Source organism: Coccinella septempunctata, chromosome 6 (assembly GCF_907165205.1).
Source record: "Coccinella septempunctata chromosome 6, icCocSept1.1, whole genome shotgun sequence".
NCBI lineage: Eukaryota > Metazoa > Arthropoda > Insecta > Coleoptera > Coccinellidae > Coccinella > Coccinella septempunctata.
In genome coordinates this window covers 13690699-13706327 of record NC_058194.1, presented here as the reverse complement: position 1 = coordinate 13706327, position 15629 = coordinate 13690699, and the positions used below count along the sequence as shown (strand labels likewise).

Below are 15629 nucleotides of genomic sequence, written 5' to 3'. Positions count from 1 at the left end.
GAATTGTTATCCGTCGAATAACTTCATGTGAAAGCACCGAAATAAGGTATACCTCAGATAGAAAATTATTTGACAGATACTTATTCACCATATAGTCAAAATTTATTCGAAGGTAATATAGATATATAGATATTATTGTATTAATTCTTGAAGTGAAAAAACTAAAATGATCTTAGACATATCGATTGTTTTCCATTGTCGCTAGGTTTTGTTTTGCGACTAAATGAAAAAAGTTTTAAATCTGTGAGTTGAATCGATCAGAGTTATCAATAAAAAGTGGATAATTCAGGTTCGTGTGAGCAAGTACTCATTTCCAGCTCCATTTAAATGCCTGCAACATTTGCAGATACAAGGTGATTCATTGGTGAATTGCTTAGGGTATGGTTAGAGAGGACACTAAGGCGAGAGAATAACCTATATAAAAAGTCTATCTCTCCTTATTATCAATATACAGATTGTTTGATTAAATTTGCCAATTTCTCCAATCACCCATAACTTTTGAACCACTCTATATAGTATTTCGATGATATATCGTGCGTTCATTCTCTGCAGCAACTAGTTCATAATGACAATGTAACTGAGTTTTTTCAGGCCGGGCCTAGGAGAAATTGATGAATAACTTTCAACCCAAAAACAACCCTGTATATCAAAATTCCTTGAATTTGATAGGACATTTTGAAAAATCCAGAAAAAATTGAAAGGAATAAAATATTTCTCGTACTTCTGCATCCGATATTAATACTCAACTAATCTAGTCAAATTTGAATATTCAGACAACACGGTAACCAAAATAAAAAATTAAAAAATATTCGCTATTCAATAGTTTTTGCAAATTCCATTGAATATTTTGGGCTGATGAGAGGCTATAAAGATTAAATCAAATCAGAAGAATTACTAAATACCGACTAATAAGTATTGTATTTTATGAGATACGGGTTAACAATTTGAAAACTTGCCTGTCCAATTATGTCACGACAAGGATGATTTTCTCTAGAAAATGCCGGAACAGGTCAATTTCTATTCGTAGGGGGACATATTTTGAGCAAAATTATAAGCCGGAATTTCATCAACCCTAGGTGTAGGGCCTATCACTACTAAATTCTCAATAGGGAATAGAGAGTGAGCTATACCTCCATTGAAAGATCACTTGACCCTCTACATACTGTAAAAAATACTATGGTATGCAAATTTTTATTGAATCCTTAAGAAATTACAAGGGCTGACAATTTGAGAACTTGCCAGGCCAATTATGTCTCAACAAGGATGTTTTCAAAGAAAAAGCGGAACAGATCAATTTTTATTCGGAGGGGGACATGCTTCTAGCAGAATTGTAAGCCAAAATCTCCTCCATCTTAGGTGTAGGGGTTATCACCCCTAAATTCTCAATAGAGAATAGAGCGTGAGCTATACCTCAATTGGAAGACAATATTGGGGAAGGAATTTAGGGGTGTTAGCCCCTACACCTAGGGTTGAGGAGATTTCGGCTTACAATTATGCTCAAAATATATCCCTCTACGAATAGAAATTGACCAGTTCCGGCATTTTATCTGAAATCATATTTGTCACGACATAATTGTCCTGCCAAATTTTCAAAAATTGTCACCCTGTATTGGTTACTGATGTGTTGTCTAAAAATTCAGATTTGACTAGGTTTATTGAGTATTAAAATCGAAAGCAGAAATGCTAGAAATACCTTGTTCTCCTTAGTTTTTCTCCTCTTCTCGAATACCATATGAATTACATATAAGAAATTTTGATATACAAGGCTTCATCAGTTTTTCCTAGGCCGGACCTGAAAAGAAAACAGTTAATATATCAGGTGTTACGGAGAATAAACGTACCAAATATCATTAAATTATATAGGGTGGTTCGAAAGTTGCGAGTAATTGAAGAAATTGGCAAAAGCAGTAAAATACTCTATACATTGATTATAAAGAGAAGAGAGAAAGACCATTTGAATATAGGTTATTCTGAATTACCTCAGTGTCCTCTATCTACACTAGCTTCCGACGATTAACCAATGAATCACCTTGTATACGCAAGCTACTACAGCCCTGGAATCATTGAATTAATTTCGAAAGAGCACCGCTTGTGGCACAGGGCAATCTAGCATCATCCATCTCACCTTTGAGCCTGCAGCTCCCCTATTTTCTTACCCGCATTCTCCCAACCCCGTTTTTCGAAGCATACCTGATCCAGTGTGAATAGTGAACCATGGCAATTTAATTCTTGTCGGATATATTTCGGGACGACACTGTGGGCATGTAATCGGCTCTTTTTACAGGCCAGTAGGTTGAGTAGATACCCTCATTCTTTTTACACTGAAAAATGTTCGCCTTCGCTCCACCTTAGCGTTCATTCTGGCGAAAAAATGAAATTAGACTGTATTACTTCCTTGGCTTATTTTCTTCCTTTGGAGAGCTTTGTTTTAGCGTTTTTTGCGATTCCTTGAAAGTATTATCAGACAAAGTTGAATGAATTCAAATAATCAGTTTCTCGTCTTTCTTACCGAAATTGTGGTAGTGTGATATAGTGAGGAGTCCAATGAATTAAGCAATACACAACTGATACTCGTATATGAAAAATGAAGGAGATTACAAATTTTTTTCCATATTCATGTACAGGGTGGGCGAAATTCGTTGTCTACTCGAGAACTATAGTAGTTAGAAGAAAACGGACGACACATTCTCGAGCTCTTTTTTCTTGACTAATGCAAAACTGAAAACAGATCCAGCCTAGCGTTCATAGATTTTTAGTTATAAACGAAAATTGAGAAATTGGCATTTTCAATGAAGCTGAAAAACTCGCTTATTTGAACTCGTACTAGAAATCCGTTGTTACATTCTACAGGCACTTTTTTATGATGAATTCGAATATGATATCATTAAATTTTTTGATTTAGTCATTCTCGAGATACGATAGGGATTTCTGATTTTTCAAATGTAAACTATAGTTGAAAGTTCTCTCATCTTGCTGCAATTTTTTTGCTGATTTCAAAAATGTATCATATCTCGCTATTCACATGAATATGACGTAAGAAAAAAATTTCAATAGTTTTTTCTGCTTTTCGATTCACTGTTGAATTTTCAGTAGGCTGGCGTTACCATAGCGACTGTTGAAAATGCATTATGGTTCCACATAATCCTATGTGGACCCGACGTTCTGCGATAGGAATCACCGACTGTCGAATAATTATTTCTTTTATATATCGATATCGAGATCGTTATTCTTTGAACGAGAGTAAAAGACTTTCGTCTGATTATTAAAGAGGAAAATTTATTCAATTATCGTTTTTCTATTTATGAAAGGAACTTAAAGAGTCGGTAATATAAATAAAATACGATAGCTATCTATAATTATAGTATTTACAAAAGTAAGATGATGAAAAATAGGTACTTCTGTCAACAGTAGTGTTCGAATTGTGAAACATCGTAAGATAAGCATGCCAAACATCGCGTGAACAAACGATGGCAAATGAATCATCGAAATACACTGCGCAAAAAAATTAACGCACATTCTATTCAACTTATTTTTCATGTTATGGTTTTGAACGAAACAAGACGCATTAAATGGAAGAAAAATTCAGGATTTCACCGAATCTTATGTGAAAGAAGAGGAATGAACAATTTTCAAAATACTGAAATGCTGATAGGTGATTCAATACTTGGTATTTCCACCCCTTGCGTTAATTACAGCTCGGCAACGACAGTTCATACTCCAAAAGAGTGATCTTAAAATGTTCTGATCTAATCCTTTCCAAATTTCTCCGAGTTGGATTCCTAAGTCATTAAGAGTAGCTGGATGATTTTCTGAACTTCTCAGCCTTCTGAAGTTCTTGAAGTTGTCCCAAACCTGCTCAATCGGATTGCGATCTGGACTTCTTGCTGGCCATTCCATTCGAGAGACTTCAACCTCTTCAAGGTACTCCTGAACGATGCGCGCACGATGGGGTCTTGCATTATCGTCCATAAAAATGAAAATTTCACCAATGTATGGGCCAAATGGCACTACATGCTCTTCAAGAATGTTCCTTATATACTTATCAGCACTCATAGCTCCATTATCAACGACTATAGGTCTGTGCGATCAGTCAAAGATATTCCACCCCATACCGTAATCGATCCTCCCCCGAAACTAGTTATATTCAAGAAATTACACTGAGCATATCTTTCATGTGGACGTCTGTATACAAGGGAATGTCGATCACAATGGTAGAGGCAGGATCTAGACTCATCTGTGAAGAGAACTCTTTCCCAATCGGCCTCTTCCCAATGGATATGCTCTCTCGCAAAATCCAAACGCGCCCTTCGATGGGCTGGGGTAAGAGTTGTGCCTCTTGCCGCGACACGAGGCCTTAAATCATATTCTCTGAGGCGATTTCTTATTGTCTGCGTGGTAATTTGCACCTCATGAGTTTGCTCAAGCTGAATTTGAAGGAAGCGAGCGGTTGCGAACCGTTGTCTCAACGAAGAAACTCTCGAGTAACGTTCTTGAATGGCATTTGTTACCCGTGGTCTACCCTGTCCTGGCCTTCGGACATTCATACCTGTCTCCCTGAATCGCTGCAACATTCTGTACACACTTGTATGGAAAACTCCAAACCTTTCTGCAAACTATTGATCACTAGAATTGATCGAGAACAACCGATTTTAGAATTGAGCCAATACATTCAAAATCTGATAATATCATCTTTTTTTATTCCTGCTGGGAAAAAACATCTGTATTGAAGAAAACCGTTGAAAGTGGATAACATATGCATGCATAATTCTGATAAAAATAATTATCATTGAGAACACCTTCAGTTGTAGAATAAATTTGAGATTTCCATAATGTGCGCTAATTTTTTTGCGCAGTGTACTTATTCAGCAATCCGTACTTCCAATCATAGGACTTATAATTCAACAGAGAACCGAAAAGCAGGAAAAAGCTTTGAATTTTTTCCATATGAATAGCAAAATATGATAAATTTTTGAAATCAGCAAAAAAATTGCAGCAAGATGAAAGAACTTTCAACTATAGTTTACAATTGAAAAATCGGAAATCCCTGTCGTATTTCGAAAATAATTGGATAAAAAATTTATCAATGTCGTATTCGAATTCCTCATAAAAAAGTGCCTGTACAATGTTACAACGGATTTAGAATACGAGTTCAAATAAGCGAGTTATTCAGCTTCGTTGAAAATGACAATTCCTCAATTTTCATTTATAACTCGAAATCTATGACCTGGATCTGTTTTCAGATTTGGAATAGTAAGGACAAAAGAGCTGAATGTGTCATCTGTTTTCTTCTAGCTGCTATAGTTCTCGAGATCCCTTCAGTAGACAACGAATTTTGCCCACCCTCTACAGGTATTATTTTCAATGAGTGTTACATAACTGCGGGATAATTTGGCTTCACAATAGGGCTCGTTAACTGACGTTGTACGCGTCCTGGATAATTTTTTCTCAACTGTCTGGATCGATTTCGATGATATATTTTGTGTAGGTTTGGGTGAGGCCTCGGAAAGCTAAGATTCGCAACGGGACCTGGTTAGGCTGAGGTGGTTCCAATAGAGTTTTGTGTGTGGGTTTCATGGGTTTGGTTAAGGGCCCGATTAGTTCAGATTCATGATCGATCCCAGTAGTTGGCGTTGCAGCTAAGTTAAAGGATTGTTTTGGAATAAGCCAGAATTAGAGACTATTTTGATAAAAGTTGTGGCCCAATAGATGACGTTGTTGTGGAGCTGAAGGATTTTTTTGTTCGATAGCTTTCTAGATCTAAATGACATTTTGCGTGCTTTCAGTTTAGATTTCGAATGATGCGAATACACAACTGGTCCCGATAGGTAAATAATCAGATGAATCAAAACTTTTTTCTGCATTCTCCTCGAATAACTGGGCTGATTTCAATATCAATTTGTGAGTTTTTGTGAGTTTTTGCGCATGCATTCGAAATCTCGTCAGACATATTTTTCTTCAATACCAGAACATTAATTTCGACATTTCAGGAGAAGTTCAAACATGCCGATGGCTTCCAATCCTCAAGAACTGGACGAAACGATTTCCCACTAGGCGTATCGTCATTTTTTTATCAGATATGTAACTTTTATATTGAGAGACAAGACAACGTCTTTCGGACTTCATCATACAATGTACAAAAACGATAAATTATTGATAATCCCCAAATTAAAACACGGATTATCATCAAGTAAACATAGAAAATAAATATTTCAGCGGGTTTTTATGGAAATAACATAATTGTCCCTTTTTTATACCCGGTAATCGCACTGACCAAATTCACTTAAATCCATTGGAGACAGCTTTTTTTCAGCCTCTGTACAAGTATTAGAGAATACAAAAGACCACTAGACGATCATTTTTCAACAAAATGGCACAATAAAAATTTTCAGTAATGAACCTGAACTTTTTCAGCAAAACTTATATTACTGCATGGAGGTAACCATTTCAAAAATTCAATAAATTAATCACTAATCACAAAAGTAAGCACTCTTACCCAATTCTACCTGTCATTCAGTTATGGATGGAAATATCTTAGGATTATAGATAGTAATCGATAAGATCTTCAACATGAAATATCGCAACACCCAATCATCTCTATTCAAAATCAAGGAGTTGTTCTTACCCCCATTAGAGGGTTGCAGTTACGGGGATACAAAGAGTGAATTTTCAACAGAAGGTAGAACTGGTCGAAATGAAGCGTTTGTTAGCTGAATTATGGCAAAGTAGTCTGAAAAATCTTTCTCCTGATTCGACCATCTAGTTTCGTTTAGGATATTTACGTAGTAATGAAAATATAAACTGAGGATTGCCGAATTGATCTCATTATTTTTTAATAAAAAAACAGTGTAAAAAATAGAATACCTATTACTTCAAAATATCACCAATAAAATTCTTCTGAATTGTTCACGAATATCTTCGATATGGGTATCACAATCTTCTTGTTCGAACATTCCAACAATCGTTGAAAAAATGGGATGAAATGGGGAAACATCATAGCACTCTTTCAACATAACTAATATAAGCACTTTCAAGAAACTGCCTCGAATTTCAACATTTTTTTACCCTAAATTGCATGATACAACAATTATGATACTCTCGAAAGTGACCTGATGCATCTAATCTGATGAACTTGGTACTGAACTATTCATTGTCCAGCCATATGTTTATATTTTGTTTCGTTTTTGCGATGCCGGAGTCACCTTTCAAAGTCCCGTACTTGAAATTCAATGAAATGTTGTCGAACTTCTAGGGGTTGTATCTCAGCCATCACTAAATAATGAATTAGTTCAATTGTTCGTAGCATGAGGTTATAGGAAATATGTTTTGAGTATTTTTATGAGCTGTAAAGATTGATTTTAATCATCAATTTTTCAAATCTGTCTACAGTATGAAATAATTTCTGTTCATCAACTAAATGTAATTCCATACAAAACCATTTCGTGAGTAAGCAGGCAATGTATGTTTAAATTTAATTCCATATGCAAACGGCATACGGCATACGAATATTCATTTCAAATCGCCCAATCGAAATGTTGTAGAGTGCGATAAATCTCATCCAAAACTCGCGCAAACGGCGGATTTTATTCCGGGAAATTACACACTTTCTAAATCCATCTTCGATCCTCCTATAAATAATCTAGAAAACCAATTTCCACATCCTACAGAAGTTTCAACAGTTCTGAAGTGTTTAAATCACCAGAATGTCGATATCACTTCCGCCAGTTGAGCAAGGATCTCGACTCCCCTATCAGTAAAATTGCGAAATTGTCCCCTATAAGAATTCATTTTTATTGACCAAGAAGGTATGAGCTGACGCGAGCTCCGCAAGCAATGAAAGTTTGTTTGAGCATTCCACATTCCAGCCCATTAAATCTTCCTCCTCCCCTTCATCGAAGCCCTCCCAGTCAGAATTAACACTTAGACGAAATTACTAGACTAGAAAATCTTTGAGTGCGCTTCACACACCATACTTGATAGCGGTGAATAAATCAGGGAGAAGTGAATTCATGCGGTTTTTACCATCTCGAGTGCATTCGGTACCGTTGGAAGTTGAGAGCGATCAAGATAGAATTGCCAGCCAAGCTCTTCGAGTCTGCGGAGTGACAATGGATGTTTTCATTCTCTCGTAGAATACTCCGAGAGAACTTCTCCCATGGGGCAATATTGGGGATGCATATTTCTTGGACAGGAAATTTCATTATGCATCATTCGTTCAACATACTCTCAGACGAGGATTCTGAATTACTTCTTAGGAACTTTGAGAATAGTTCATGTAGAGTTGTAGGGAATGCTCTTCAGATTTGTTATAAATGAGAACAGGAATTATGGTTGTCATATTAAATCGCTCAGCGTTCAAAAAAATTAGGTATTTCTTGAGTTTACTGTCGATTGTAACGAAGCAAATTTTAGCTTTGTCTAAAAAGGGAATTGTTTCACCGAAACTCTCACAATTTGCCCTGAAAACCGAAACATTTTTATAGGAGGTGTAACGATACCAGTGTTCAAATGATAGGTTGAGGGAAGGCGTTAACGATATCTATTTGTTAATAGTTTCCCACTAATCAATCCATGATGGATTAATGCTCACAGAATACATTACAGAGGGATTCCAAAATAAACAAGCTACAGGTCTTGTTTTACTAGACGTCGCCAGAGCATTCGACAGAGTATGGCATGAAGGATCAATAAATAAGATGAGATGTGCTGGATATTCAATCAAAATATGCAAGTTGATCACGAATTATCTCAAAAATGAAAGATTTTACGTGAAAGTGGAAGGAGAATGCTTCACAACAAGAGATATAAAGGCTGGAGTACCCCAAGGGTCAGTACTTGGGTCACTTCTGTACAACATATACTTTCACGATATTCCGAAGAATCTAACAACCATGCTAACGTTATATGCTGACGACACAGGCATAGCAACACGACACCGCAACCTAGAAGTAATAGAACGAGTTCTACAAGAAACGATTGACGAAACGAATGACTGGTGCATAAAGTGGAAAATCAAGCTCAATTGACAAAAGAGCCAAGAAATATTACTGCAGAAGAGAAGTCTACGACCCACGACGAATCTAGAAGTTGACGGCGAAGAAATCGACTGGAAAAATGAAGCCAAATATTTAGGAATAACGCTTGACAAAGAACTTACTTGGAAATGTCATATCAAACAAGCAATCAACAGAAAGAAAGCAGCAATGATTAGACTCTACCCTCTGATAGGAAGAAGAAGCAACATGTCGGAAGAGACAAAATTGAAGATAATCAAAGCCGTTGCTAGGCCTCAACTGACTTATGGATCAGTTGCCTAGGGTTTCGCGGCAAAGAGCCATATCAAAAGAATTCAGGCCACTGAAAACAAGCTGCTACGATGTGCAATAGATGCACCTTGGTTTGTCAGGAATAGACAGATTTTTAGGGACCTAAAATGGGAAACCATAACGGAATTCATGGACAGAAAAGCGCAGAAATTATTCGAAAGAGCGAAAAACCATCCGAATCAAGGACTCAGGAGACTAGTGGACTACGACCCAGAGGAAGATAAAATTAGAATGCGTATTTACCGAAGGAGACCGAGAGATCAATTCAAAAGAGATTAAAATAAGAACAGAAACTTATTGAAAAATCCAATAAAGTGTTATCCAATAGAGGATAAAGACATAAATCCCAGCACGATAGTGTGCGAGAAGAAAACCGACTAAGAGATGAACGGTTTATAGGCAAATGCCCGGAACCAATATTCAAGAAGCAGTTATGGGTTTTTAGTGGGTCTCGAGCTCAGGAGAGTTTGAATCTCCACACTTGTTCCCCCTCAGGAGAGGGTGGTTCGTCTGACTTGCAAATTTTCCCACAATTTTTTACACAAAAAAAAAGTTTCAGACATAGGCTGAGTTCGACTTTTCGACTTCGAGTACGTCAACGTAGTTCAATCGTGTTCGCCTTCGATCTCTGAACATTCACTTTTCTGTTCGAATCGCATGGCATGTTTTCCGATCATGTCCACACATCCCCAAGTTCTGCCAAGTGTGAAGTTGTCACTGACAAAAACCAAAGAGTTCCTCTTAGAAGAAGTGCTTCGGTCGCCGTATTGAAAAATAAAAATTATTTTTTCGGACGGTACACCTGAATATGAAAAATAGATTTTCCATGCAAAAATCTTGATGTTATTAACATTGAAATGATGCCGTTTTTGAGAAAATTTGAAGATTTTTTCAGATTTCGGACACATTTTCTTGGGAATGATAAATTAAAGCAATGCAGAATCCAACGAGTAATCTGATATAAAAACGAAATGCTTTGACTTTCCTTTTTCCTCATCATCACAAAAGAGTTCAATATCAAATTTTATAATGCCATGATTCACATGCATATTGCGCTTCCAACTATAGGAAATCTGTAATGTTTGAACGCAGCCACCTATTGTCAATTTTTTACACCGTTCATCAGGATAAGCTCATATTTTCTAAGATATTCAAAGAAATCTTATTTATGTACCTAATAAATTTAGCAGTATGAAATAATAAGTCATTCAGATATTCTTTTGCCCACTGAAATCGAACTGAATCCTTCTGATCATATCAAAAAATAAAGCCGTCATGGATTTCAATCAACAGTGAATTGAGTGATGGAGCAATAAGCTAACGGGTTAGTCCATCCGGTATAAAATGAAAACAGAAATTGTCGAAACATCAATCTAGTCGGTAAATTCAATACTGGTATGGAATGTAGCAGATGTTTTAAATGGTAGCTTTCCCCACAACCAGAAGTTGTGAATAATTTAATCGAATTCAACTCATCACTCAAACTGTTTCAATGCTGCTTATATTCTCGAATTTTCCCGATTTGTTGAACCGCATATATTTTGAATCTATTCATGTATCCCATTCGCTCATGTAGACACTAAATTCTGGCAGTCTGAAAACGTATCAATTCATGAAAGCCATCACGGTTCTGTTTATATGAACTAGGTATGTGCATGAGATTTTTTTTTGATAGACTTCTAATCAGAAATAAAAATATTAACCAAACTCAATTGAGGAAATAATCTTTCAATAACTTTTTTGCTCGAGCTATTTTGTCCAATTTTTTTCGTTATTTCATAATCGTTGTAGTTAACTATGGAATTTGAAAGACCGCGAAATTAAACTATTCTATTAGATACTATAGAAAAATCCCTGAAAAATCTTATGCTTCTCCAATGGCTGATTATACTCAAAGGAACAAGACAACCTGGAACGTTGTCAATGTGGAAACTGGTAAAATTGAAAGCAATCATAGGTTCTTTATGACATTTTGATTTTTGATCAGCATGAGGTTGATTCGTGAAAACTTTGTCACTGTTACTCACAATTTGCTTAGCGGATATTTTGGTGTATCAATATCGACACTGTACTCCTCTTCACTTATGAATGAATGCCGAAAGTGATTGAAAAAAGATTCAGGATTTCAGGAAGTGCTATTTAGAATTCAGGTCCGCTCATTCAAATAGTTATACCCTGATGTTCTAAAATCCACAATACGTCAGACGGTAGCGAACATATTCAATGTGAGAGAATTTATATACCTAATGTTTCATCTGAATCTAAACGACTTTTATTTCAGCTTAATATTTTTACAATCAGAAAGATTGAGAGACCCAAAAAAGTGGTGGCATTTGAGTATTTTATATTTGAGTGAATTAATGCGAAAAGTTTACTACAGGATTTTCGATGAATGTCATCGTAGAATAAGTTCCCGAAAATTGATTTTTCTTTTTTTCATTTGACTTGTCCTATACATTGTAAATGTTTTAAGGTACCAATAAATACCTACTTATTATTATTATATCAATGTATTCAGATGAACAGCCACAAATACGCGCCAGTTGTCGTTAATTGTTTATTCATGTGAAATTGTTTTTCAAAGGTGAAGTTCATCTTGACTTGAAACATCCGTTACTTCCTTTTACTTATATTGATGCAAGATGATTTTTGTTGAAGAATTTAACATTCTTGTAATTATCTGTTAATTCCTTCGGGAGATGCCCATTCCCAACCACTGCATCATATGCATTTCATTTTCGAGTTAATATTTTTGAAATCTACAACCGATGTAACGTATGTAAACTTTAGCCAAAGAAGGTAACGAACATTAACTCTCCTCGAGCTAGGGCATATTATGATATTATACTGATCTCTCATATTTTCCATGCAAATAACTGGATTTGGTATGCCTTCAATCAGTTTGTATAAACTTCAATTATGTTCGCCACATATTTTCCGAAGAGATTTAAAATTGTGATAGAATACGTAATAACAGAAACTTATACGTAGAACAGGCAACATAGCGTTTTTTAAAACCCAAAAATGTTTTGACAAGCGTCCAAACCCCACATATTCGTACTATACAGAGTGAAATGTGTCAAATTTCCATGGCCAACCGACTGCTACAATAAAAGTGAATGGAGTATACATATTTCCTCCATGCGGTAACAAAGACCGAATTACTGTAAGAGCGTTTAGAAATGAGGGTAGGATATGCATTGACTGTACATTTGAACGTGTGCTTGATGAACTCGTGTCTGATCAATTTGGTTACCTGATTAACCTACAGCTAAGAACTCGGTGTTGTTGGACTATCCCCCTTTGCTGTTTGAATTTGAGGTAGAACGCAGAACCAAATCAGATGAGCGAACATTGGGAACAGATACAGTTAAGAGTTTTATGCCAACTTCAGCGATATTTAATAAAAGTTACTGTGAAGATACGAAATGTGAATTGTGAGCATGTATTGAGAAACAGAAATACATGAAACTATTCGAGTCTGTTTTTCAAACATTCTCCACGTGTATAGTGAAAATTCCGTTTCCGCCAACTGAATATATTGGATATTTCGCCAACTAACTGTGTTTTATTGAAATCATGTTGCATTATCCTCCTCATGAATACAATTTGTCAAACATAAATTATTTTGAAGAAGAATGGAAAGTACTCATTCGAATCCTTCTATAGTATTGAAATATCTGCAGACTCGTTTTTACAACGAAAATTTAAGTGTTATTGTTGCCATATTCCATAAGTACACCTGACAGAAGATGGCTGAAGTTCATGTAAGCAGTTGCCACCACCAGGTTTCCGGGACCCGAAATGTGATCCGTATAATTTTTTTTTCAGGTGATGATTGCATACCTTCTACGAATTTTTACGGAAAAAAAAAAACAAGTCTTCTAGAAAACTGACCATGAAGAATGCGGAAGCTGCTATATCAGTTTTTCCTGACTCTGATGTTGAAGATGAGAGCGAATATTTAGAACCAAGATTTGATGAAGAAATCATATCGGATGTTGGGCAAAAAGGTGGCAATGAAGATCAGGGAAATGATTTTGAAAACCAAGAGGATAATATACTTTTGTTAGTATTAGCAGACCGAATACGACAAAATTGAAGAAGACCCCGAAGGAAAGTGAAATTGCAGGAAACTCAATTTTTTCCACGCTTTCAGTGCAAAGAATGTCAAGTTTCTCTTTGCCTGTCCAAACGCAGAAATCGTTTAGATAGTCCACAACACAAATAATTAGATTTTTATGATGCTGTTATTCGAAAATGAATAAAACCAATTTTCTTTTACATGTGTGGGATTTACTTGAAAGACCTGATGTTGGCATTTGCCACTACTCCTAGTTTTTGGACCAGTCTTCGTATTCAGCAATAACAATTGCGTGCGTAATGGCCTTGATATTCATATGTTCGAAAAAAATGGTATACACCAGTGCTTCTTTCTTAAGTTCAACAAAAATTCTTATTCATTTTTTCTCTCCGATGCAGAACTTTTCAGTAAAAAATTGAAAAACGTTTGTTAAGCCGGCCACAGACACAGAGAGAAGACGGCGTGCAACATGCAACATGCAAAGAATGACAACCATCAACTTTCGCACTTATTGCCCACACACATGAAAGAAAAGAACGCGGAATAATGTGCCGGCTTTAAGCCGGCCACAGACTCATGAACGTCCGTGTGTGGCCGATTTTATGCACGAGCGGACTTCTACACCAGTGCAGTAGGCTATATACATAGAGAAAATCGAATCGAGCAGCTGAAGCTTCAGTTTTAAGTACTGTTTCGGCTCAAACGCAATTCTTGTAGAAGATTGATATGGGAAAATTAGTCTCTCTTCAAACGCCATTCTTTAACCCATTTACTCCTTGGTTTCCTCTCTCGAAGCGACTTCAATTGTTTCTCTTTCACCAAATAAGCGTACGCCACTGTCATCAGACAATATTCCTCATGTCCCACTGATGACATTTTCGAACTGACGCATTCTCTCACTGCAAGTGTTCTTTGCACATTATTCCGCGTTCTTTTCTCTCATGTGTGTGGGCAATAAGTGCGAAAGTTGATGATTGTCATTCTTTGCATGTTGCATGTTGCACGCTGTCTTCTCTCTGTGCCTGTGGCCGGCTTTATTCACCAAAATGTTGAAGTTGAGCAAACGAGCAATAAATTTAATTACCTTTTTCAAATCACATGAATATAATATTGCCGTCTCCAGCTAGGATACAAGAGTCTCCTCTTCATACTCATGGATGGCCTAACTTTTTCAAAAATTTTATTTATTTTTTTAAATTCAACCTCCTGTATCTTAGAAACGAAACATTTCCGGTCAAAAGCATACAGGATCTTCTGGACTCACAATAAGCTCACAGATCAATAGGTATCCTGAATTTGTTTATGAAACACGGTGTATAAATTACCGCACTTCAATTATTTTGTAATCAGATGATTGAACTTGGCGCTGATATAATCAAACGTTGACTTAGACTCTATTTGCAGTCATTTGACTGGTTCAAGTTGAAGTATCCACTCAACCAACATCATCTGAATTCGAAATTTCAAGTTACCACTGAACATTTTCCCAAATGTTCAAAAAATACTTAATTAACCGAATTAAACTTCTCCCCGCCGAAACAGCAAAAAGTTCAAAACATGGCGATTACGAAGAACATTTTGAACTTATAGAATTGTAACGGTTAACTCACCCTTCTAGCAGGATCTCATCACGTTCCTTCATCCAGTAATTATGTGACGGTGGAAATGATTCAACTTCACATCTCAACTTCATGTTGAAAGTTTGTGGGCATCCCACTAATGGCTTTGCAACTTGGATAATCGGGGGAACTGGAAGTCATATGAAATATTATTAATCGTTAGACGTGGCGCAGTTAATTTCTTGACCTTGCTAAGATTTGAATACAGGAGGTTCAAAATTTCCCCTTCGTGCTATCTTCCTTTCATTTAGATTTCGAATTTTCAGAAATAATAATAGATAATAGAATCGCAGAATTTCTTCTTCTTATTAATTTCTATCAGAATGTTTGGAAATGTTCCAGCCTAACGGTCATAGATTTTGAGTGATGAACGAAAATTGAGAAATTGTCATTTTCAATGACGATGAATAACTCGCTTATTTGAACTCATATTCGAAATCTGTTGTTACATTCTACAGGCACTTTTTTATGAGGAATTTTGAAATGATATTGATCAATTTTTTGATACATTCATTTTCGAGATACGACAAGGATTTCTGATTTTTCAAATGTAAACTATAGTTGAAAGTTCTTTCATTTTGCTGCAATTTTTTGGCTGATTGG

The 15629-nt window shown here is 36.1% G+C and overlaps 1 protein-coding gene across 2 annotated transcripts in view; it reads right to left on the bottom strand.

The window, feature by feature from the left end:
- Positions 1-15629, bottom strand: part of LOC123315696 (lachesin-like) — a 207571-nt gene that overhangs the window by 53395 nt on the left and 138547 nt on the right. For both annotated transcript variants that reach the window (XM_044901524.1, XM_044901525.1), the window contains exon 6: positions 15018-15156. In XM_044901524.1, coding sequence (XP_044757459.1) covers positions 15018-15156 — 139 coding nt within the window. The remainder of the gene's footprint in view (positions 1-15017; positions 15157-15629) is intronic.